Here is a 26,563-nt window from a genome sequence, read left to right on the forward strand (position 1 = left end):
CACGAACTGTACAGCAAGAAAAAAATAGGTGCAGCAGCAAACGACTCACTGTGATGGAATTTCAAACACAAAAACATGAGCAAATGATACGCAAGACAGAATCAGGGTTATATGCCAATCCTGTAGCTCTAGCTGTATATGTACAAATGTTTTTATAACCTTTTTATGATATTTCATCTTTTACATTTACTCATTTAGCTGATGCTTTTATCCAAAGCGACTTACACTTGCTATACATGTCAGAGGTCGCACGCCTCTGGAGTAGCGAGGGGTTAAGTGTCTCGCTCAGGGACACAATTGTGGATGGGTACAGTGGGGATTGAACCCGGGTCTCTCACACCAAAGGCAGGCGTCTATCCATTGCGTTGTTTCTTTATTATCTGCCCTAAACATTTCAAGTATTTGTCTAGAGATATGGTAAAAATAATGTCTCAATGTGATGTGAAATTACATATTTCATTGGAAAATGTTACATTTTCTTGGCGGAGGAGCCCAAACCCCCACCCATCTGACCATGACCACCCACCAAAACATTCATCTGAAGCTCACATAAAATTGGGAAAGTGATTTGAAGCTATTCTAATGTTCATCGCATGCTCATGGACACAAGAGCACTGCTGCTGAGACATGTTGTGTTGGGGTTTTATCTTCAGACATACTGCGCACTACGCGCACAAAAAAATAGCTTCACCTCCGCTGCTACAACTCCATCCTAGGGGAAACACTGGCACGTCTAAACATCATACATCCAGCAAAGAGATCAAGAAGCTCTGAAGCTCCCACATCCCAGCTGAGAACGATAAAGCACTCAATTTATTTTATTTTATGTTTGGCTTAACATTAACATTATTGGAGAAAGATGAGTAAAGGTAACCAAATGGGATCAATATCTTCTGATCTTGTGTGAGAAATGTGCCTGATTGTTGTGGACATCATTTTCTATAGAAAAAGATTTTACTATTTGTCAGTTTTACATGTTTTTATAATCATAAACTATGCAATATAAAAATCCTATCTTGTGTACTGTCTTAATTGTTGTTAGTAGTATTTAATTATTGTAACCTTAAATTGGTAAACATCTGTAGATGATCTGTGACACAGCGGCGTGGTGGTGTGTCAACCTGGTATTTCTGTGGGCTGTCAACAGCTCTTTAACAAGGTCTAAATCAATTTTTGAATTCAAGCCTTGAAAAATCTATAAATTGTCTCAATTGTCTAGTTTTATTTGTGAGATCTAACAAACATTTGATCTATTTATACATTCTTGTAATTTTCAGCAGCGGTATAGATCTAAGATTAGTAGTGACATGGAGTGATTAAAACATCAAAATATTGTGTATACAATGTAGGCTCTGCATAATGTATGATATATTAGTAGTATTATATTAATTATTATTTAATTAATTGTATTTGTCATGTGCTTGTGGTTCCTTCTTTTGTTTCTCCTATATGCATGAATTATGACAGCCGCTACTGCAATTTCACACAATCACTATATCAATGCACTACTAATTTTCACTCACACACTATACGAGCACGGTAACAACAAAGTAAAACTGATTATTTGAAATGCACCTGTCCACAGCTAATTTTCAATTAATAAGTTTACTCTGCAGGAGCCTGTAATACATTCCAATCAGACAGTCAGCCCCTTCAGTGCCTCGGTCGTGAAGAAAGTAAGACCCAAGCATACAACACATAATAGAGATAAAAATATTCATAAGGCTCTTCTAGACTTCCCAATGTTCCTGGATTGAATGCATCAAAGTCTTATAGTAAAGAGAGTCATTCCAGGGCTTTTTGTGACGCTCATGTACATGTACAGTTTTACTATTGCTGCTTTTGCAATGATTGTGTATAGGGAAACGCCTTTTGGTCTGTGTGCATGGCATTTATTGACAATGTAATTAGATATAATCATTAATAGGATCGAATCATCTTGTTAAGTCCTAATTTACACAGTACAGTACTGACCTTTGACCTCCTTACCGTTGGCTTTAGGAATCTTTGTGCTGTCTTCACTGAGTAGTGGTAAAAGCATCAGCTATAACCTGCATTTAAAACAATTTACACATTCTCCAATCAGACATAACAAAGACCTTCAAATTCAAATCTTTGTTTTAAGAATCATCCCTCAACAATAATGACTTGATAACTAACAACCTAGCTTATGCACATATTAATATTAACTTGACCAAGTATAGACAAAGGGCTGAGGTAACTATGGCTGGCTTTAGATTAAAACTAGAGATTATATATGGTTTTCATGGTAAGCATAGCACATTTCCTATATTAGTATTGTATAATATACCTAATGTTGAAAATAAATGTTAACTAGAAACTGCTCAAAAGTAGCTTATCAACTGCCTACTGTACAGTGAGGAAAATAAGTATTTGAACACCCTGCTATTTTGCAAGTTCTCCCAAGGGTCTGAAATTGTCATCGTAGGTGCATGTCCACTGTGAGAGACATAATCTAAAAAAATATATCTAGAAATCACAATGTATGATTTTTTGCTCCAACAGTGGACCTTTTTTCAACAAGCTGATTGGCAATTTCCCCGTAGCCCTTTCCAGCCTTGTGGAGGTGTACAATTTTGTCTCTCGTGTCTTTGGACAGCTCTTTGGTCTTGGCCATGTTAGTAGTTGGATTCTTACTGATTGTATGGGGTGGACAGGTGTCTTTATGCAGCTAACGACCTCAAACAGGTGCATCTAATTTAGGATAATAAATGGAGTGGAGGTGGACATTTTGAAGGCAGACTAACAGGTCTTTGAGAGTCCGAATTCTAGCTGATAGACACGTGTTCAAATACTTATTTGCAGCTGTATCATACAAATAAATAGTTAAAAAATCATACATTGTGATTTCTGGATTTATTTTTTTAGATTATGTCTCTCACAGTGGACATGCACCTACGATGACAATTTCAGACCCCTCCATGATTTCTAAGTGGGAGAACTTGCAAAATAGCAGGGTGTTCAAATACTTATTTTCCTCGCTGAAAGTGTAGCATTGGCATTGCAGTAGCACCGAATGACTGCTAAAAGGGTAATTATCTAGAGTAAGTAAGAATTTAATATCACTTAACAAACAAACATAGCTAACAGCGCCCTTTTATAAAATGAAGAACATAAACTACCGGATGTAAAATGTGTGGCTTGGGATATTTGGGAACTGCACCGAGTTACTAATCACAACACGTAAATGAGAGTAATGCTGCATTCATGTGCTCCTCGGATGGTTCCATTTCCAGAGTTGGAGGTCGTTCTTACGACTTTAGTGTGTTCATGAGCTTTAAGTCATAATGTGGAAACAATGTGGACGTTTTTGTATAGCGTCTGGGTAGTGGGTGTTATGTGATGCTGCTGTCCAAGTACTATGATGTCGACTCGGCAGGTCGTGTACCAATTTTTTCTGACTTTCCGAGTTGTTGTTCCAACTCGACGGGGCATTCAAGTGAAATTTTCCAGTCGGGAACTCATTTTTACTATTTTTCCTACACTACACACTAACTGCAGGTTAACTGCTGAAGGAAAACGTAAATGTCAGTTTCTAATCTCGTATTATCATTATCTACCATCACTTCTATTGTCTACTGTGACAATCAACCAATGGTAACTCTTGCTATTTAACACAAGTTTACACTTAGTGCTGTCTCTAGGGTTGTCGCAGTGAAGTAATTTCCCCCGCGGTAATTTGTTGTGGCTCAACAGCGCGGTAAACGGTATTATTGCCATTTTTGGTGCCATATAGCACAGCAGTGTGTGTGTGTGGATCTCACCTCACTGCACAGCCGCTAACAGCAGCTTTATGGCCGGAGCAAGGTAGCTGCTGGGTGCAAGTCAAAGTTACACAACGTTGCCGATCAAACTCATTTCTGTAGTTTGACCATGTCTTTGTCACACGTAACTATATCGTTACCTTCAGGGCATGTCTATCACGTCAATTTACATACCGCAGCAATGCGCACACACCGCGGTGCAGAGCACAAGGGACTAACATCTGCGCTGTACTAACGTTAACTACATTTCCACAGAAAGCAACATGAAAATCTGCTGCAGGCATCCAACACACTACACTCGTTACTTAGTGAGCTTCAAATGAAGCTTACTGTTCAAACAGTTTGTCCTTCAGTATCTCAACATTAGTCCACTGGGGCGTTTCATTTACCTCAGGAGTCAGAGGTCGGAGCTGGGAATGACGTCACACCCCGAGTAACAAGTCAATAAAAAGTTGATTAAAGAAAAACGCATTGTGAGTATTTGCTCATACTAAACACAGGATTTCATTTCAGAAATCTGGTCACCTTACCACAGACAGCAGCTGGACAGCACTTTGTGTACGAAACTTTCCATGAGACACAATAACACAGAAGTGCTAATAAACAGTACAGCTTTCGCCAACTGTTGATACTCAGAGCAGCCATCTTGGATCAGTACATTCGCTGCAAGTGTTCACACACACACACACACACACACACCGCGAGAAGGCGACTTTTATGCGATAACGTGAATAAACACAATTCGCCATTACAACAACTGTATGAACCCAAAGTAAACATGTTGCTGTGATTTAATAGCAATAAACGGATCAAACTGATGCTGAAATAACTACAACATGATGAAGATTTGTTAAACATATGAATTGATGTTTTGTCAGGTCTGTCAGCAGGACAATAACTTTAAAATGTTTTCTGAATGGAGCTCGGATCGATCAGGGCTATGCTATGCTAACTTGGTCACAGTAAAGTACAACGACAGCTGGAATAAAGTTACAGACACACGTTTTCTGATCTCACCAGGTAGTTCAACCTCCTCGCTTTCTTTTCTCCATGTAATGTCCAGTTTTGTGTGTTCTTTTTATATAAATACAGAGCTAACGACACTAATAACAACACTGGAACCGGATGTGCACGGAAGCTGCTGAGAAGCTGGAGTGAAGATAAATCCACGTTGTAATCCCAAAAACTAATTAAAGCTAATTTAATAAAAGCAGTTAACTCCGAGCTCCTCCCGCGAGTAAACGGTGTAGTTGTCAGAGCAGAATCCGACCGACTTCGGGTGTTTATTTGTCTAAAGGTTGCAGCGCTGCTCCCCGCTCCTCTCCCCCAAGTTTAGCAGCTCTCAGCCGGCCAGCAGATTATCAATCGCAAACAACATTCACAAAACTTAGATAACCAAAACAAAGTGAGTCGATATGAATAATGTTTCAGAAAGTGGATGAAAGCTAAATTATTGTTTTTTTTTAATGTAAGTTACTGTAGGACCTGTGTGTCTGCCGATGTAATCCACCTTGTGTTCTGGCATCAATCAGTAACCCCGGCACAGTTCTGGACTTTCAGTCGGTTTTTCAATCTCCATCACCCGTAACGATATCTGCAATCACAATAAAAACACAGGAGAACTTAATAACTTGGATGTGATAAAGTTCACGATTAAACAAACACAGTAATATTAATATTCAAAGGGACATCTGCACACCTGCATCACCATAAACACTCCGCAGGCTGGAGCTGACAGGATGCAGCCGTTAGCCGGACCTACGGGGTTTCCTCCCCTCTGTACTGGGGCCGCCTAGCATGCTAACATTAGCCTTCAGGCTTTTTACCGCGATTCATTAAATAAAACATTTGCCTCAAATTACAGTAAGACTCAACGCACAGGGCGAGTCGGACACAATATCAACCAACATACGACAGTTTAATCACAATTATCGACTTTTAAATCTTTTAAACGCAGTTCAACGGCAGCTCACCTCCGGCCGTGAAGGAAGCAACCGCCATTTTGATTTAAGGCAGCGGGAAGAAAGATGGACGACAAGCAGCCGAGATCACAACCATGAAGAAGAGTTGTTTCATTCCATATTCAGTCCTGGAGTCAGAGAAGTCTTCCTCATCAGAAGAACCTGCGGGGCTGTGCTGCCCTCTGCTGATCGTGAGGGGGTTTAAAGCACCAACATTAACTCATAAGATAAAAGTATTTCCACTAGTGTCATTTAAAATGTAAATTACCCTGAAAAACAAACCAAGAACCTTTATAAAAATAAATAATACACCAACAAAACAAAGTGGTTTTCTATTAAAAGCTATCTGAAACAGAATGTTAAAATTAAAGGTGAGCTTACTCTACAAGTACCTGAAGTGAGGGATAATTTTACTCCCAGCTGAATTTAAAAAGTCACACTAAAAAGATTTACAAATCGATTAACCTTACCTGTTTTAAGATAAGAAAATGCTTCACATTTGATCCCGGCTTGATGTTTCTAAATGCAATGATACTTACGGTTTAACTACCTGGTCCAACCAGTCAGTGATTAAATCTATGGTCCTGTCTTTACAGTGGAGCCTTCAAAACCCTGGTAGGGCTGCATTATTTTAATTATCGACTAATCTGCCAACTATTTTCACGATTAATCGACTAATCGTTAAGTCTATAAAATGTCAAGAAATTGGGAACAAAAATTTCCAGAGCCCAAAGTGACGTTTTCAAATTGCTTCTTTCGTCCAACCAACAGTCCAAAACCCAAAGACTCTTCATCAACTGTCATTAATGACAAAGATTAGCAGCAATTCCTCAATTTAAGTAAATTAAACCAGCTAATTCTTCATGTTTTTCCTTAAAAATGCCTGAAACGATTAATTGATTATCAAAATAGTTGTTGATTCATTTTTAATTGAATAATCGACTAATCGTTGCAGCTCTAAACCCGGGACAAACAGCAAGTCATGTACCATCACTGTCGCAGTTTAATAAAAGATTTTAAGTTTTGCAAACTTTGATTTTCATTATGTAAAGCTTGTATTTAAATGTTTAAATGGACGTGCTCCTCAGCCTGTCTTTAAGTACATTAAGACACTACAGAGCAGCGGCAGATCCACCAGAGCTGCTGCAAGTGGCGACTGTAAAGTTTCATTTTGCAAAACTTCCTTTTGCTCAGACGGCCTTTTCTGTGAAAGGAGCAAAGTCTCTGAACTTGTTACCTAAACACTTGAAAACTGCTGCAAAGTTCACCACTTTAAAAGAGAGGCCAAGTCCTGGTTGGTTCAGCAACAAACTTATACTCATGTCGAGTCTATTGTGTTAGTGTCACATGTTTTCCATTGTATTAACCCTTTTTATCTTGGCTTATACTGTAATGTATTGTTTTATACTTCATCACTGTTTTAATGTTTTGTTTCTTTAAAAGCCCTTCTAGGGACGGGCGTTGCAAATTAGCAACTGCTAAAAACACTATTGAGCACACATTGGATTGCTGTTTTCAGTTTATCTGTTAGGTCCATCTGCCCCTAATAAAAAAAAAATAAATAAAAGGTTGTATAGATGACAATATAAATTTACATCAGTTTCATGCAAAAAATTAAAACCAGAGCTTACTGCTAACATTAAGCACTGTGTTCTTTCAAAATCTGAGTGTACAAGCAAAAAAGCTGTTTTAATTACTTTTCAATTAATTGTCCAGCCCTAAGCCCTACCTACCTCACCTACCTCACCTACCTCCTGCTGTTTTATTGTTTATATCCAGCCCCATTTGCACGATTTATTGACGTTTGCAGTGTTCTGAACAGGCATGGACACAGTCACCTGATCAGTCCCACTGTCCTCCTTCAAACTAACTTTGTAGGTATGTAGATTTCGCTGTGAATCAACATGCAGGGTAACTCTGTGCAAACTGCATTCAGAGGCATTTTTCGTGCATAAATATACATCACGTGGATAAACAGTCATCAGAACGCGTTTCCTGGTTGACAAGCCACTACTGTCACCAGTTAATGTAGCCACCACTTAAACCGTCACACCGTCCTGACCTCCCTGGGGCAGCTTCTCCTTGACTGACAGACTTTAAGCATAGCACCTGTAATTATAGATAACACATTCATTTTATCAGCTGCATCAGGCCCATTCAAACAATTTCCTTTTATACATTTACCATCTGCACAAGGGATGGGCTGAATACTGTATTTACAGAGAACGATACATATAAACGCACGTTCATGCAGAGTTGTTACTGTTAGCACTATATTCTTAATATTGAATTCATATATGGTTCTCATCGTAGGGTCAATTACGTGACGCCTACATTTTGTGTCCAACTGGATTTTTTTCGCAAAAAAAAAAAAAAGGTTGAAAGCATAAAAGAATACCATATAAACGCAGGACCTCTCCCATATATGTACTCACCTGTAACTTTAAAAAACATTAGCTTTTTGTAATTTTTCTGATAAATGAAGTGTCAAAATGTCATGCTGTGCGACTGTCCGGCCATGACTGCTGTTTTGAAAACTTCTATAATGGTATCTGGTTTAAATATTTTTTGTTTAGAAGTTTTTGTTTACTGATCTCTTTAAATATATTTTTAATGATATGCAGTGTTCATGTCATTTGGAGCGACCACTCATCATGTGGTGTGACCAATTATAACAATAACTTTATTAAATTAAAAATAAAATCTCATTCCTGTGACTGAAACATTAATTACTGATACAGTAGTTTTAAGTGAATGGTATTTTTTAAACATTTTTATCAGTTTTATGCAATTTACAGAGAAAATTAATCAATTAACTACATTTAAGAAGTGGATTTATTTATTTATTTATTATTTCCAAAAACCCAAAAGAATATATTACTGTGAACTTGTAAAAACTGTTAAGCATGTTAAGGAAATTAATTAATTTTTTTTATTAAATTACAGTCGCACCACATGACATTTTGTAAGACCAAAGACAGTTTATGTAGCTGAAAAAACACAAAATTTATTTAATTTGAAAAAATTACATTCTTTTTTGTGTACACAGCATTCTTAATGTTTGAACAACGCCAATAAATGTTTTAGTTTTTTGTATTTTAAAATTGGCCTGTTGACCCAGTAACAGATCTGTTTGGCCAGAAGGTGGCAGTATTTAAATGAATGTCCAGTTTGTGTCTGTTTTAAACCCAGGTTATTGATACAGATGTATTTATTGTTCTTCATTTCATTTGGTTTTTATTATTAAAGGATTTATTTGTAACCTAGTTACTATCTTCATTCACCTTCTGTTCTAACACTTATTCTCTGCATAAAAGTTATTGATTAAAATGCCAAAACATTTGAAACCTAGTGTTGACTTGAGGATTACCAACCGATCAGAGTACACACAACTAGTAGCGTATAGGTTATTTACAGTCGTATACATATATAGGCACCCCTGACAATGTCCATGATTTTCATTTATAAATAATTGGGTGTTTGGATCAGCAATTTAATTTTGAGCTATCTAATAACCTAAAGACAGTAATATTTCAGTAGTGAAATGAGGTTTATTGGATGAGAACAGAAAATGTGCAATATGCATCAAAATGAAAGTAGACAGGTGCATAAATTTGGGCACCTCAACAGAAATATAACATCAATATTTAGTTGAGCCTCTTTTGGCAGAAATAACGGCCTCTAGACGCTTCCTATAGCCTGTGATGAGTGTCTGGATTCTGGATGAAGGTATTTTGGACCTTTCCTCCTTGCAAAACATCTCCAGTTCAGTTAGGTTTGACGGTTGCTGAGCGTGGACAGCCCGCTTCAAATCACCCCACAGATTTTCAATGATATTCAGGTCTCGGGAACATTGTACTTGTTGCTCTGCATAAACGCCAGAGTAGATTTTGAGCAGTGTTTTGGGTCGTCGTCTTGTCGAATCATCCAGCCCCCGCGTAATTTCCACTTTGTGACTGATTCCTCTACATTATTCTCAAGTATCTGCTGACATTGAGTGGAATCCATGCGACCCTCCCCTCAACAAGACTCCCAGTACCGGCACTGGCCCCACAGCATGATGGAACCTCCACCAAATGTTCCTGTGGGTAGCAGCAAGCGTTTGTCTTGGAACGCTGTGGTCTTTTGCCGCCATGCGTAACGCTCCTTGTTATGACCAAATACCTCCATCTTTGTTTCATCAGTCCACAGCACCTTCTTCCAAAATGAAGCTGACTTGTCCAAATGTGCGTTTGCACCACCGTGCACCTGGAACGCTTTTAGGTTGGAAGTCGGATATTTCAACTTGGAAATTTCCCAGTTCTGAGCGGTCTGGAACGCGGCGTAACTCCACCAGATTCTGTGACCCAAAACACTGGTGTTTCGTTTCAGGTTAGTTGGTTGTCCTTCCGTATCGAGGCTTCGAAGCGTGTGTCGAGTAAATATAGGATGATTTTTGCGGAGCGCGTATCGAGGCTTGTGTTGGTGACGGATGTGGTGACGTTTGAAGCCTCGCGAGCCGGTCGTACCACGTGACTGATTCAGGGTTTGGCGTGCGATCCGAAAGGAGCAGCAAAATGCAACGGGCCCTCCTTAATATTGTAACACAATTACTACAGCTTATTTTAAATGACAAAAAAATGTGATCAACTTATACTTCAAAAATTGTGATGAAATAGAAGAAATATTTAGTCGAGTCAGACTAGCGGCATTTTGTGGTTTTTGTAAGAATTAAACTTATTATTATAAATCTATCGCGTCGCTTTGCCCTATCGAAAAATGCTACCTTATGTGTTCCCATTTCCAATCCCGTAAAGTTATAACTCACAGTATTATGACATCTTCTGTTTTTTGATTATATTATAACATCATTTCAGGGGTATCGTATTCTGAGACTAATATACCCTATGTACTGTACGGAGATAGGGAGCATGTTGAAATACTAGATTATACCATCTTTCTTTAAGATATCAGGGGCAGCGTATTCTGATAGACTACTAATTATTTTCTCTTTGATATTTGCTGCCGATCAGCCGCTGTCTCGACGGCATGCCCAACTGCAAGGTTGCGCAGATTTATGGGCGTGGAAACAAACCACGCTTGTGGGTCGTGTGCATGCGCAGAACCCCTAAGTAGCGCATCTCGATAGGAAGCATAAATCGACAGAACACTGGCACTGTGGAAAAGTTGTTTTTAAATAAAAATGAATAAAATTTTGTCTCTATTATCTAAAGTCACAAACCAAGTCATCATAACCCTCTCCCTTGTTTCCACGTTCCCTTTTGACCCTGCCATTGTATCTTAAAGACAGACGCCATATTAATAAGTTCATCATTTATGGCATCACGAACGTCATTCATTAATTTAGTCACTTCAAAGCTTCACACGCCAAAGCCGTGGTGCCATTATACTCACTCTGCCTGTTTTACATTTAATGTCCACTTGATGGCGCACTAGAGCAAATGACGCATCATGAAGTTTCGGCCCACGAGTGAATCAACTGGATGCAAAGCTTCAGTGCTTCATGAAGCTTCATCTCCCCATCACTAGAGATCACCCAGCACGATGTAGCCCGTGTGGCAGACGCCACACACCCGTCCGGTTGTAGCGGCGTCTCGCCCCGTTCTGGCCGGCTTGCTGGTAGACATCGTTCTTCTTGTTTCCCGGCTGGAAATCTTCTGCTCTTTAGACAGCTCAGTGTTGTATATATGTACAAGGTGCAGATGTAGGAGAGGCCCGCGTTGTGGGTGGGCGTAGACAAAATTTCATCATCAGTGCCGCGCAGGCGCGTAGGGGGTCAATAGCGCCCAATAGCGATGGCCTCAGAGGGCAAAGCCTATACGAAACAGAACCAGGAGTCGTTGGATTAAACACATCAGGTGAGATGCATCTGTGTGTGGAACTTAACTAAGCTACCTAGCTACTAGCGAGCAAGCAGTGAACGTTAGCTTAGCATTACAGCGCTAACGTGCGAGATGAGAGATTTAGTTTATTGAGCCGTTTCAAACAAAACTAAATGTTACTTTACGGTTTTATGACTTTGTTGACGGCAAAATTATTTTAAACAGAAGAACGTGTGTAATTCAGGTCACAATTAAACGGTATCAAAACATTAGTTGTATCTCGCCGTTGACTATCGTACATATTTTTTCCAAAATAAAGTCCCATTGGGCGGAAGTGGAAGCGATTAAGGGACTTAGGCTCTTTACCGGTTCCTTAATAGGCCTATATGTTGGTGTTAGCTAGATTTGGAGAAACATTTTTGACTTCCTGCAATTTCACACAGAAGGTCAACGTATATTGAGTTGGGGAAAAAAAGAAGGTACAGTTCTTAATCATTTGTACTAATTATTTAAAGGGGTTAAAGCCAATCCAAGCAATAGAGAAGTGCTCCAATTTTGTATATGGGGAATATGAAAAGGGAACCAGGGGCACATGAAATAACTCTTCCCACTTTGCAACTTTACGTCCTCATAATTTTATTTTCTAGGAAGTAGCAGTTGAAGCAGTTTCCACAGGAATGTCCTTCATTTATTGTGCTCCGATTAAAAGATTCAACCCAACATCATCTCTATTTTCTCTATAAATAGTACCATAGTTCTTTCCAGGAAACTTCTTATAGAAATTAAAATCAAGATATGATGTTACATAAAGTGCAACCCCGGCTGGTTTTTTGGCAGCGACTCTGAATGAGTCCTGTGTGAAGGCAAACCAAAGCTGCGGGGTTTCTATTGTGATTTCTGACGGTGCAGTAAAACATTCAGACATTGGTAAAACACATTAGTGCGCAAAATAATAAAACAAACAATTACATTGTTAATTTCCAGCGAGATCAAAAAAAATAAATTACAGTTCATCTACTCTGACATCTAAAAATAAGTACCAAAAATTAAGACAGTAATTATGACGTAAAAAGCTCAATAAAGTATTTTGCACTTGATTGATATGTATGAAGTACAGGGTCCTTCTGAGACTGAAGCTCATCTCTGAACATCTCCCTTCGTTGTTGACACAGACATCTACAGCTGATGCTAAATAGTTCAGTTACACATCTAAATATCTGAACAGAGTACTGCTGCATCATACTGGAAGTTAGCAAAACTCTGCACAACTACCTTCACGTTGCAAAATTTAGGATTGAAAGCAACAGTCTGACGTTTTGATAAATCCTCTTGTTCTGTCTAAACTGAGGCAGGGGTTTGTTAGCATTTCAATCAATTCTGAACTGAAGTCTTTTTAGGTTAGCTATTAACATCTGTAAGCAACATAAGTTAAATGCAACTCAGAGATTAAACTGAGAGCTGTAATCATCTTTTGTTCTACAAGAAGGGAGAAACAAGCACGAGAGACCGCTAAAGCACTAGCTAAAAATTAGGAGCTTTTCATGAGTTCAAACCTTGTGCTAAAGTTGAGTTAAACGCATCACTGTATCTAAACAGGTTGCACCTTAGACGTAGATGGAGCTCACGCTGTTGTTAGTAAATATTTACACCTGCTAACTGCAAGGTACCCGCAACGGTTTGTGTAGCTAACTGACAAAGTGAACATTAGCATGCTAATATCTGAGCCGTTTAGAGTGTATAGCCTTGATAAATGCTCAAACAACATACTTCAAATTAGTAAATGTTTTGCTCTTAACAATGTAAATTAAGTCTGTTAGCTTAGCATTCTAACTCATATTCTAAACTATAAATAGATTTCTTCATGTAAAGACAGAAATTTTACATAAAATATGTGTTTTAGCCCCAAAATATCTTCTTTGAAATCCTTAGTATGACACTATCTTTAAAACTAATTTATCCATTAATAATGATCTGATTTTGGTGTTTTTATGGATTAATTAAGCATAATGGGTGGTAATACATAATTTTATTGGGTCTCCTGCATGGAAAGGTGATTTCTAACGGGCAAAAACCCCTCAAGATTTCCCAAATATAATGAAAGCCATCTGTTATTTTAAACCTTCAAAGAGCCTTAATTTTCCAATAAGATGGTTTTCGGGTGAAGTCTTAATCCATCCAGAAAAGCATTATAATATCTAAAATTTTCTATTAATGAACCCAAATCTGTGGTAAATCCTGTAGCTTTTTCCGTGTAACAAAGCCAACCTTAATTAACTTAAGTTACTTTAAGGTATAAACTCAGAGGTGCTTAAAGACCCTTAATCCAAGCACATTAAAATGCCTTAATATATGTAATGCAAATGCAAGTAGTTGACATGCAACACGTTAATCAAACCATTTGAGCTGTTTTGAAGTTGGATTTTTTTTTTCTGTTTTTGAAGGAGTTAGGCTAACAGTTTCCCCCTGCTTTCAGTCTTTATGCTAAGCTAGGCTAAACACATCCTGGACACACAGAAATGAAACGGACTGAAGATGACAGAACAAGAGTTTTACCAAGCGTCCGTCTGTTGCTTTTATCTACACCTGCTTTTAGAAAGCCTTTGTTATTATTTTAAATCTCCGTACAGAGATGACATTTTTAGATTTATCCCTACAATCACGTGGAAGACACTGTATCTGTTGGGGGGGCGACAGGGGGGTCCTTCTCCAAGCCCACCAGGTCCTGAGAGTCATCGACAGACATTATGAGATTTATATATTATATATATTATGCGTCACATAAGGATTCATTACTGGAAGCAAAATATTGAGTTGTCGTTCATGTGATGGCACTTTTTGGAAGAGTGTAAAGAACTAGCTTTTTTTTGTAATACCATAAATAACTATGTAATTTTGGTGTTTTTATGGGTTTTAAGAGGATGACTAATGGATTAATTGAGCATAATGTATTGTAATATAGCGTTTTATTGGGTTTCCTGCAAGGAAAGGAGATTTTTAATGGGTGAAAGAACCCACATGATTTACCAAATGACAAATGAAAAATTAAGACTCTTAAGGTATAAAATAACAGATGGCTTTCACTAGTGTTGTAGTACTTGAAACCGGTCTTAAGACCACTTTTTGATGGTCTTGGTCTCGTCTCGGACTCGACCGCATTTGTACTCTGTCTTGTCTCGGTCATTGAGGACTCTGGATTTTATTTCAAGTTTTGAACTTTGGAAATATCAATAAATTGCTTTTGCATTGTCTGATTTACAGTATTTGTTAACATCCTAACTTTGATTAGATGTAAAGCGTATTTCTTTAAATGTAACCAATAACCCTAATAAAAAATGTGTTGTTCCCGTTAACGACTGTCCCCCCTTCTCTAGTATTGTAAGTATTGTGTTGAATAAAGATGCTTATGTTGATTTCAGCTCTTAGTGTTTGTATGTGTGTGTTTTAATGGGAATGTGGATCTTTCAGATCAATTTGAGAAGTACCTATGATCTCGTTCCACATTTTGTGTGCCATGTAATGTGGGGAACTGGTCTTGGTCTTGACTCGGTTTCAGCCCCTAAAAGTCTTGGTCTTGTCTTGATAAACTCTGGTCTTGGTCTTGACTTGGTCTCGGTTTGGGCGGTCTTGACAACAACACTAGCTTTCACTGTTATTGTATACCTGAAAAGAGGCTTTATTTTTTAAAATAATGTTAACGAAAAGCTTTTTGATAACCAAACATTTTAGTGTTGTCTTTTACAGAAGAGTGTTTTAATTAAGGCTCACTGATTTTAGCTTTTACAAATAAGTTTTCTGATTCAATAAATGCTGCAGTTTACAAGGTTTAATCCAATTTTGTTACCTTTTACTAATGTTTTTAATGTTAACAATAAACAGTGGAACTTTTCCATATGAAAGACTGTGACCGTCAATATTTAAAGGAAATCATTTAATTAAATTGAAGTTTAATTTTCCATTAGTGTGCCCATGACATACAACATAATTTCTTTAAACCTTATTGTTGTAATTTTCATGTTTGGAAATGATCATTTCCTGCCAGTTTGATGAATGAAAAGTACCTTTTTTGATGGCTAGCTACTTAGCATGGCATGTTAACACACACTTCTCCTCTCTGGTGGTTTCCACATTCATAAACCTGCTACTCACTGGCTAACAGAGGAGATGCTAAGCTAACGTGTGCAGTAGTGTCAGTCACATCTTTTCTACCAATATTTCCCTTTTGTTCCTCTTGATTATAAACATTTTTTTTTCCATCCATGAAAACAAACCTCCCTGTTGTTTGTCTGTAGAGCTGAATGAACTAGTGCAGGCTGGATTTAAATGTCACTCCATTCTGCCTCCATATTGATTCTTATTTGTTTTAGATTATATACTGAACTGATAAGGGATCTAAAAAGAGTTTCTCAACCTTTTCTGGCTTGAACACCATGTTTTAGAGTCAGATTTCTCTCTTTTGGGACACTAGCAGACTGAAATATGTTGACAATCGACATTTGTGGTGCCCAGAGGATGAATCCTACAAACTTTGGTGGTGTTTTCATCTACACAACTGTGGTTCAGACTAAAATATCTCAACAACTATTTGATGGATTGCTGTGAAATTTAGTTCAGGTTAATTTAATGAAACACATTTTAGGGGCGGCAAATAATTATTATTTTCATTGTCGAACAATCAACCAATTATTTTCTCAAATGATCGATTAATAGTTTGGTCCAGAAAATGCCAAGACAGTCCAAAAGCCCAAAATATTCATTGTACAGTCACAGAAGATTGAGAAAACCAACAAATATACACATTTGAGAAGACGGAACTACGTGATGGAAGTCCCTCCAGTTCCTGTGCACCTCCGTGGGACCTTAATACTTAATAGACAAATGTTTTGATCCGAGAAAGTTACATTTTCTTGTAAAAAAGTATAAGAATGCTAAACTGCGTTATTACAAAGACCATAAACCCAAAAGTTGCGTTTCTCTTATTGACTGAAGCTAACACTGAAGCTAACGTTACTGAAGCTAACGTTATCGAAGCTAACGTTAAACAGCTTCCATGTGCAGATGATGTGATGTAAGGACCAGGAGTCGTTGGATCAAACACATCAGGTGAGATACATCTGTGTGTGGAACATAGCTAAGCTACCTAGCTAGTAGCAAGCAAGTGATGAATGTTAGCTTAGCATTACTGCGCTAACACGTTGGATATTGTGCGAGATAAAAGATGGAGTTCATTGAGCAGTTTCACACTAAACTAAATGTTACTTTACAGTTTTTTTTTCCCGAAATAAGATCCCATAGGGGTTGAAGGGAGGGACTTGGGCTTTATTCATCTGCTTATACTTCTTTATGTCATTAATAGATTTATCATACATTGTTCGACTTTTTTTTCCAGGTAATGTGTCTAATACTCTGTTTGCTTTATGACCAAATACTTGCAAAACAAATGACATTGTCCTTAGTTGTGTTTAGTCCCCATTTGCAAATATTACCATGCTAACACGTTAAACTATGATTGTGAACATGGTCAACTAGAAAAGAGACAGTTGTTTCAACTTGAATTCTACTTTACTCAATTCTAAAGCTTTATAAAAACACTTAACAAATGCCTGGATCGGATTTCCATCACAATCATCACTGTTGTCTGAGTGGATCATTTGTCCTGATGAAGAAAAGTCAGTATTTTGCAAGAATCTTTAAAAAAACGATGATCTGGGGAGCAGAATTATATGAACAGCAAATTTCATGCAAAGATGTTCCAGTAGTTGTTAAGATATGACAATGAGCTGACCCGCTAAGTACCCGCTCAGTACATCAGACGTTTCTTATGACCCCATCTGCGTACCAGAACCCAAGGTTGAGAAACTCTTGTTGTGAGACGCATCTGTCCGTGCTGACATCAGTGTGTAGTGGCGCCAGCCCAAACAGGAAGTGTGTTTCTTTTTTTGCATGTTGGGAAGTTCAGAGTTCACGATTCATGATGATACGTAGTCCAAGAGTCAAAATGTGTGTGATTGACCTCCACCTGTCACAGGTGTTTCTGTGTGTGTGTGTCAGTGTGCATGCAGGTGTGTGTGTTTCTGTGTGTTATGACAGGATGTTCAGTGTGACGGTTCCTCTCTGTTTCTTGAGGATGGCGACCGCCTGCTCGTGCGTTGCTCCCTGCAGACTCTCTCCGTTCACAGACAGGATCTGGTCGCCTCGCTTCAGACGCCCATCCACTGCCGCTGCGCCCTGAAACACACACACACCAACACGGCATGATGGTGCTAGCAATAAAAAAATAAAGGGCCACAATTACACCAGTGTATTTTGGCCGTCGCCATCTTTGCTTGGAACCAGACGTGACCATATTTGGATGAGCTAGCTAGCTTGGTTGGCAAGGTGCATCTGTAATTCATGTTAGCTGTGATATTAGCTGGGATGCTAATTTTGGCTAGCGACAAACAAAAACAAAACGCACTTACCTGAAAAATGAGCAGCCGACACCTGATAAACTTTTTCAACAGCGCTGGTTAAATGTACACAGAGCAGCGGATACAAGTCGCCTCTATCCTGATTGACAGGTCGCCATGGTAGCGACTTGTTAATCAGCTTGTAGCCCCGCCCTAAAGCCTCCCCTGCTTCCTGGTCTCTGTTCCTCTAAATGGGACCATAATTTACTAAATGAACATCACGCTGTGTTGAAGAAAACTTGAAACTAGCGACTGAGACCATAAACTCATCAGGAAAGTGTTTACTGAGGGAATAAATCAGCTGAGAAGTAGGGCTGAACGATATTTACCGATATTGCGATTTAATATGCGATTAATTTTTAAGCTCTTTCTTTACCTTCTGTATTATTCAAAGCAATACTACGTCCACTTCTTTTATACAGTCTATGCTTCTAACAGCAACTGTAGTTACACTGGTCGACATGCATCAATAACTTAGGTTTAGGCACACACTCGGTGATGGTTGTGGTGAGGGTAATTGGCTTTGGGGTGCTGTCAAGAGTAACATAGCTAGCTAGCTAGCCAGCCAGCTAGCTTGCAGTATCGAATGCTGTGTCTCAATTTGTGCACTTCCATACTTACTATTTTGAGAGCATAAGTGCATTCACACTGAGAAGTACAGCAGCATGCAGTGCACTGAGAGGACCCGGACGGTGCACTCATAACAGCCAAAGAGTTGAGTGTGGAACACTTCTCACCCTCAACGACCGCCATTTTAGCTATGTGGCGGAACAACAGAAGTAGCATGAAAAGGGGAATGTCTTTACTTTATTAATTATTATTATTATTATTATTATCATCTTAGACGTGGTTACAGTACTTGCTTTCTATTGCTTTTATTTTATATAATTCTTATTTATGCACCAGTATACCAAGGACAATCACGTGTAAGTTTGAACTTCGCAAGAAACCTGATTCCGAACATTTTATTTTGGAGCTCTGCAGGCGTCTGCTGGGGGGATTGGGCAATCCTGCAATAGTCATTCCGGTTAGTGCACAACAGCAGTGTCTGATTTAACACTACCCTGTGGAAATTAACGCACTAAGAAAGTAAGTACATAGTGTACACAGTGTACTGCATGTTAGTATACTCAAGGAAGTACCCGAATTGAGACACAGCAAAAGTAAACAAACAAAAGACAACGATATTATCAACAGTGTTCCTGTACAGCTGATCGGCCTCTGTTCATTATTACAGTCATTAAAAAGCAGAACAGCAGGACTTTATTACGTTACAGTCAGTAGGAAGTTAGTTAACTAACATCACATTAGGAACAACCCACAGCCGACATTTTTCTGAATTTATTTTAGGTTTTAGAAAGAGAATAAATCGTCCTTCTCCTTTCAGCCTCTCGACTGTAACTATTACAAGATGCCGCAGGAACAGCGTTTGACCAGATCTTTGAAAAATACACCCAAAAAAAAGCTAGAAAACGACTCCTTTTACATTACAGTCAATGGAGCGCAGCCACGAAAGTGTCGGACCTCCATTAGACCGAGTCCTATACTGTGCTGTGATTGGACAGCTGTGTTATTTGGGGCGTGGCTTAGCGAAGGGTCAATTGCTCTCGATTGGACAGCGCAACAAATGTTTCCTACAGCACCGGAGGCAGGAACTGGTTAGCCTAGCTTAGCATTAAGAGGTTCACAGGCAGGTTCTGACCTTGCTGAAGACAGTCTTGACGTAGATGGGCAAGTCTCCATGTGGGCTGCCGAATCCTCCGACGATGCTGAAGCCGAGTCCCTCAGAGCCTTTCTCCAGACTGATGCTGCGGGGTCGCGGACCTCTGAGGAGGAGGAGGAGGAAGGTCAGATACAGGTTAGCACCACCTGTCACCTGTGTGTGTGCGTGCGTACTCACTCTGGCTCTGCTGTGTGCGCGTCCGTGCTGGCTGACAGACTGGAGCTGCTGGACAAACTCTCTACCTGAGTGGCGATAGCGCTGATGTTGGTGTCCGCCACCACCTGAGACACACATAAAGAAACAGAGTGTGTCAGTTGGTTAAGCTGAATTTAAAGAGGTGGTATTCTGCTCATTTTCAGGTTCCTCATCTTATTTAGAGTTTGTTCCAGAGCAGGTTTCCATGGTTATATTTTTGTCATACTGCACATTGCTGCAGCTCCTCTTTTCAGCCTGTGTTGAAGGCTTCGTTTTAGCTATGGAGTGATACATCTTGCCTCTAAATGATCTTTGTTGGGAGTTGCACATGCTCAGTTCCTAGTTAAGGACTACTAGCCAATCAGAAGCAGAGAAGGGCGGGTCAGTCGCGCAGACTTCACTTAGCTCTTCGGATTCGCCGTTTTAGTCTGGGCGGGTTTTTAAAAAGTGGTGCAGTTGGGGCCTTAGCAAGTACGTGCTGACGTCTATGTTCACCTCCGTACGACAACGTGCTGCGTGTGACGTCGTATAATCCTTTCAGGCCGCAGACGTTCACACTGGTTTCTGATATGGGCCACGTTTAAAAAATAATGTGAACAGTCAATAAAAGAAGACATAAATTGAGTGAACGCAGCTTTAGGTCAGAATGACAGCGGCAGTGTTACCTTCAGGCTGATGTTCCCGTAGCTGTTCTTTAGCATGGTGACCACCTCGCTGTGCGACAGGCCGTCCACAGACTGACCGTTAATACTGACGATCCTGTCGGCCACCTGAACACACACGGGAACTTCACTGAGACAGACAGTAGTATTTTATTTACATGTAGTATTACTGTGTGTAGGATGGAGCGACTTAATTAGTTCATACACAAACTAACGCACCCCCACACGTCTCAGTCTACCTTGAGTCTGTGCGTCTTGGCAGCGACTCCGTTGGCCTGAATCATGGCGATGAAGATGGGGATGTCACCCAGCGGGCTGCCCTTCCCTCCCGCTATACTCACCCCGAGGGAGTCACTGGCGCCCTGAAGGGAGGAAATGGAGACCGGTTGTATAGTGTCTAGTGTCACAAAATCTGACGGGTCACACATTTCTGCACAACACAAACCCAGAATAATGCACGTGTAAATATCTGCGAGGTTGTTCTTTCTCCGCAAATTACTTGTATTATTTTCTCTATTCTTTTTAATATTCTTATTTAACTTGCATTGTCGATTCCGTGTTTATACATTAATACATTTATCTATGTCAACTGTATGTTTGTCTGCGTGTAGCAACTTATCACCGAAGCAAATTCCTTGTATGTGTAAAACCCTACTTGGCAATAAAGCTCCTTCCCTACGGCGCCATTGTGTTTGGTGACAACTATCACAATAAAACATGCAATGAAGTACGATAAAACGGTCTGAAGGGTCACAGAATAATAATAATAATAATAATAAATAATAATAATAATAATAATCCTTATTTGTAGAGCACTTTTGTTCAAAAACAAGTTACAAAGTGCTTTAACAAGTGTAAAGACAATAATGCAAAAAAACAAGATAAGAGCATGAAAACATTGAAAAGACTAAAATACAGATTAATATAAAATTAGTAAAATACAATAAAATAAAAGGGATAAAATAAAGTCAAATAAGATCGGGAAAGGCTCTCCTATAAAAGTATGTTTTAAGAAGGGACTTAAAAGAGTTCAGAGAATATTGTGTAACACCGGCAGATCCAACTCATTTGGTATTTTCATAACCAATGACCTTGATGGATCGCCCCGGCTCTACTGCATTTACATGTAATGCTTCTCTTCAAAGGTCCATTAAAATCCTCCAGAGCCATTTTGTTCCAGGCCTGAACTTAGAAAACTGACTCATGGCCCCTAAAAGCACTTTTTTATACTTTGTATAGTTTTTTTTAAACATACTGTAATATTTGGTCTTGTGTATACGCTGCTGCTGCATGTACTTTGTCATTGCCACACTGGGGATTAAGACAGTTATTGGATTAAAATGAGGATGTAATTAAGGGATCATTACGCCTCATTATAGTATTACTAACTTTGCTGTGTGTGAGAGTGTGTGAGGATTTTTACCCGTGTGATCTCCACCGTGCGGATGCCTCCATCTACCCCTGCACACGCACAGAACAAAGAACAGTGATCAACATTAAACCAGTCAGCTGAAGGGTTTCTCATTATATCACATCATGTTACAGATGAAAATGCACTGTGTGCCTTCACCTTTCTCCTTTCACTGGACATCAATAGATGCTTCAATGCCACACAGAGAACAGCCATTAAAATTAGCGGTGCACTGATTCTCCTTTTTCTGTCCCGATACGTAGGCTTTGAGTATCGACCGATCCGATACCAGTGTGAAATAAAATGTCTACCAGCGCACTGCTGACGCATGTCGTAGTACGAATAGAAGTTTTTAAGAAAGTATTTAAAGCATGAATAGATCGGCCTCTTCTCACAGATGATCTAGCTATTTGAGTGAGGATCGGGCAGATATCAGTATGTAGTTATACAACCCCAAGTTGGGACGTTGTGTAAAATGTAAATAAAACCAGAATACATTCATCTGCAAATCCTTTTCAACCTCAATTTAATACACTACAAAGTCAAGATTCTTTACAGAATTTAGGGATTTCATCCTGTACGATCCATAATGTCATCAAAAGATTCAGAGAATCTGGAGAAATCTCTGCACGTGCTCATTGGATGCTCGTGACCTTCAAATTAAAAACAGACATCAGTGTGTAAAGAATATTACCACACGGGCTCAGGAACACTTTGTCAGTTAAAGCAGTTCGTCGCTACATCAACACGTGCGAGTTAAAACTCTACCATGCAAAGCGAAAGCCACATATCAACGACACCCAGAAACGCCGCCGGCTTCTCTGGGCTCCTCTGAGACGGACTGACGCGAAGTGGAAAAGTGCGCTGTGGTCTGACGAGTCCACATTTCAAATAGTTTTTGGACATTATGGACGTCGTGTCCTCCGGGCCAAAGAGGAAAAGGACCATCCGGACTGTTATCAGCGCAAAGTTGCAAAGCCAGCATCTGTGATGGTGTGGGGGGGGTGTTAGTGCCCATGGCAGGGGGAACTTGCACATTAATGCTGAAAGGTACATACAGGTTTTGGAGCAACACATGCTGCCATCCAAGCAACGTCTTTATCAGGGACGTCCCTGTTGATTTCAGCGAGACGATGCCGAGCCACATCCTGCACGGGTCACGGCAGCGTGGCTTCGTAGTAAAAGAGTGCGGGTCCCAGACCGGCCTGCCTGCAGTCCAGACCTGTCTCCCATTGAAAATGTGTGGCGCATTACGAACAACGGAGACCGTTGAGCAACTGAAGTTGTACATCAAGCAAGAATGAGAAAGAATTCCAGCTACAAAGCTTCAACAGTTGGTGTCCTCAGTTCCCAAACGCTTACTGAGTGTTGTTAAAAGGAAAGGTGATGTAACACAGCGGTGAACACGCTGCTGTCCCAGCTGTTCAGAACGTGTTGCAGGCAACAAATTCAAAGTGAGTGAATATTTGCTAAAAACAATAAAGTTTATCAGTTTGAATATTAAATGTCTTTGTGGTGCATTCAGTTGAACACAGGCTGAAAAGGATTTGCAAATCATTGTATTCTGTTTGTATTTAGGTTTTACACAACGTCCCAACTTCATTGGAACTGAGGTTGTATAAAATTTACCTGTTAAAGGTCCAGTTTGTAATATAAGATCCAGAACTATGTTTTCAGTGGTGTTTAAAGACCTTGCATAATGAACCGTTATGTTTTTATTACCTTAGAATGAGACATTAATATCTACAGACACCGCGGGGCCTCTTACAGGAACAGACAAACTGCTCTACAGAGCACATTTCATCACTACGTTAAATATGTATGAAGAAGAAGAAGTACAAGTAGTAGTATTAGTAGTAGTCTTGTTTGTTAGAAGTAGGAGAGAAATTAAATGTGTTATTTAGCTCAGAGCGCTTGCAAAGGGAGGGGTGAGCGGTGACTGTCGGAATAATCAGAATCCTTTTTTCCTCCTTAAATCTTTATTGCAAAAAGAGAAACAAAGTGTACATGGGACCTAAAGTAGTGTACAGATACTAAAACGTAGACACTGAACCTTTAAAACACCTTAAAATGTGCTGAATAGCATGAAAGCAACCCATAAATGTAAACCTTCATGTGGCTTTACTGCGATTTGGTAGATAAAAGATTTTTTTTACCCCTTAGAAATCATTAACCATGAAGAAAACCAATTCAACTCCCTCTTGTACCTTTAAAAAGTACAAATCTGTCCCCAAATCTGCAGAGTTTCTGGATAAATCTGTCTTTTTAGGGGAGCTTTTCTTTGCAAGGTCTCTCAGTCCTTTCTGTGGTTGTCAGGTTTGATCCACTACAGCCAGCTGACCACTGGATGTTCACTAACAACATCCAACATGCAAGTCAGACAGACACGAGCGTTTTTCCTTTTCCTTTAAACGCCGCGCTGTCGCGTGTTCGACGTCCTGCGACGAACAAAAAGCTGAAACGTTCAGAAAGTTGTTTCTAGTTAACTTCACCTGCGCCGTTGGAGGAGGAAGTGATGTCACTGGTGGACTTCAGGTCGTTATTGAGGGGCAGGGCGCCGCTGGAGATCAATGTCGGGGGGTCGGTGGTCGCGGGGTCACATGATGTCGGGGTCTGCATGAGGGGCGGAGCCACAACACCTGAGCTGCTCCCACTCACATGACTCATCTGGGACAGAGAGAGTTCATACGAAACCATGTTCTGTTATTTATAAACCAGCAGGTTGTTTTCTTTTTCACACGCCGACTCATCCAGATCATCTTTAAAACGTGTCTGAACCTTAAGAGAAACTAACACGGGATTAGAAAACCAGGCCTTCATAAAAACAAACGTTTGTGCTTTAACGCTTGTGAGGACCCACCCTGGCTTAATACAGTCCTAAAACCTTAAACGTGGTTCCGACACTGACCCTAAACCAAGTCTGAACCCTCAAACAGCTCGTTAAAGCGGCGAGAACCTCGTTACCCCAAAGGTCTAACCCGGTTCTCACAAAGACAGACAAACAGCAAACACACACCTGGCTTCCTTGTGAGTTGCGTCTGGACGAGATCCAGGACGCAGCTTTGAGCCGTCCGAGCTCCAACAGGACCGGACCCCGAGCACACTGCAGAACACACACACACACACACACACACACACACACACACACACACACACACACACATTACACAAAGAGTGAAATATTTCAGGCCTTTTTTGGGTTTTAATCTTGATGATTACGGCTCATGGAAATCAAAACTCCAGTATCTCAAAATGTATTAGAATTTCAGAATAAAGAATTTTTAACTTAAAAATCTGCTCTAATCAGCTGATTAACACCTGCAAAGGTTTCCTGAGCCTTTAATCTCTCAGTCTGGTTCTGGTGCCCACAGAAACTTTCCACGATATTGCACCTGTATTTACGTTTTGCAAAATCGAAAAATATTCTTGTGTCAAGCGGGGATGATTTGGTCCGAATCTGCCCCCTACTGGATAAAGGCAAGGCAAGTTTATTTGTGTAACACATTTCAACAGCAAGGTAATTCAAAGTGCTTTACATCAAACATAAAAGCAACAGGGAAATATAGAAAAGTTTAAAAGCAACAAAGGGAAATTGAAAAAATACACATTAAAATATAATAACAGTTACAGTGCAGCGTACAATCAGGGTTAAAAGAGTTAAATGGAAAATAAAAACAGGCTGAGGGGTTGAGCAAATAATTGAGTTACAATTATTTTGAAAAGAGATCATCCTCTTGATCAGTGGTTGGCAATAGGCGGCCTACGGGCCAGAACCGGCCCGCAGCATTAATATCTGGCCCGCGGCCAGATTGCTTTGATAACAGAAAAATAAAAATAAATAAATTGATAGCAGCTTCCTCTTAAGTGATTGTGCCTTCAAAATAAAAGCGTGAGAACGTTTCTTTGAAAAGTTCTGAAGGACATTCACAAGAGACTCTGGCTTACTTGACACACTTCTGAAAAAGCCGTCAGTAAACGTGTGACAGGATTCCCCTGAATCTCCTCAGGGGAAAGAAAATAAGCATCCACAGGTTTTTGAATTATGATCAAACGCTGGGACGCACGCACGCACGCACACACACACACACACACACACACACACACACACACACACTGCAGCACATGCTTTATTGTGAGCATGTGCAAAATCTTACAACTTTCCTAACAGGAGTCCCGCACAGAACCGACTGAGCTAAGCGTGCACACGAGTATACATTTGAAATAACTGGACTTTGTTCTGTCCCGCCATGTAAAGACTTATTTGCCGACCCCTGCTCTACATACAGATAAAAGTACAAGACAAATATGTGAAAAACGACCCTGTTTCCTGTCTATCTGCCAACTATCAAATAAAAAGGAAACATTCTGTGTGTGTGTTACCTTCAGGATGGCAGCGACAGCTTCCTGGGAGGCGTGTTTCGTGTCGTCTCCGTTGACTGACAGAATCTGATCTCCCTGCATCAGGCGACCGTCCAGCTCTGCAGCGCCCCCTCGGACCACCTCAGAGATAAACACGCCGCTGCCACTCCTGAAACACACACACACACTCTGAGCTACA

At 39.8% G+C, this 26,563-nt stretch overlaps 1 protein-coding gene and 1 long non-coding RNA gene across 6 annotated transcripts in view; both read right to left on the bottom strand.

Moving 5' to 3' along the window:
• Positions 1-1,974: 1,974 nt before the first annotated feature.
• LOC119888731 lies at positions 1,975-6,012 on the bottom strand. The gene is made up of 3 exons (XR_005441940.1): positions 5,485-6,012; positions 5,271-5,379; positions 1,975-2,051 (listed from the first exon to the last, which is right to left on the bottom strand). It is a non-coding gene; the product is annotated as an uncharacterized LOC119888731 (long non-coding RNA).
• A 9,140-nt stretch (positions 6,013-15,152) lies between these two features.
• Positions 15,153-26,563, bottom strand: part of patj (PATJ crumbs cell polarity complex component) — a 202,823-nt gene continuing 191,412 nt past the window's right edge. For all 5 annotated transcript variants that reach the window (XM_038698650.1, XM_038698651.1, XM_038698647.1 and 2 more), the window contains 9 exons: positions 26,386-26,533; positions 25,022-25,108; positions 24,498-24,672; positions 22,018-22,055; positions 20,834-20,956; positions 20,598-20,702; positions 19,915-20,018; positions 19,717-19,840; positions 15,153-17,793 (listed from right to left, as the gene is read on the bottom strand). In XM_038698650.1, coding sequence (XP_038554578.1) covers positions 17,647-17,793; positions 19,717-19,840; positions 19,915-20,018; positions 20,598-20,702; positions 20,834-20,956; positions 22,018-22,055; positions 24,498-24,672; positions 25,022-25,108; positions 26,386-26,533 — 1,051 coding nt within the window. In that variant the 3' untranslated portion in view covers positions 15,153-17,646. The remainder of the gene's footprint in view (positions 17,794-19,716; positions 19,841-19,914; positions 20,019-20,597; positions 20,703-20,833; positions 20,957-22,017; positions 22,056-24,497; positions 24,673-25,021; positions 25,109-26,385; positions 26,534-26,563) is intronic.

The sequence above is a fragment of the Micropterus salmoides genome, unplaced genomic scaffold (genome assembly GCF_014851395.1).
Source record: "Micropterus salmoides isolate LMB-PRFRI ecotype aquatic unplaced genomic scaffold, ASM1485139v1 Ms_hic_scaffold_5, whole genome shotgun sequence".
Classification (NCBI taxonomy): domain Eukaryota; kingdom Metazoa; phylum Chordata; class Actinopteri; order Centrarchiformes; family Centrarchidae; genus Micropterus; species Micropterus salmoides.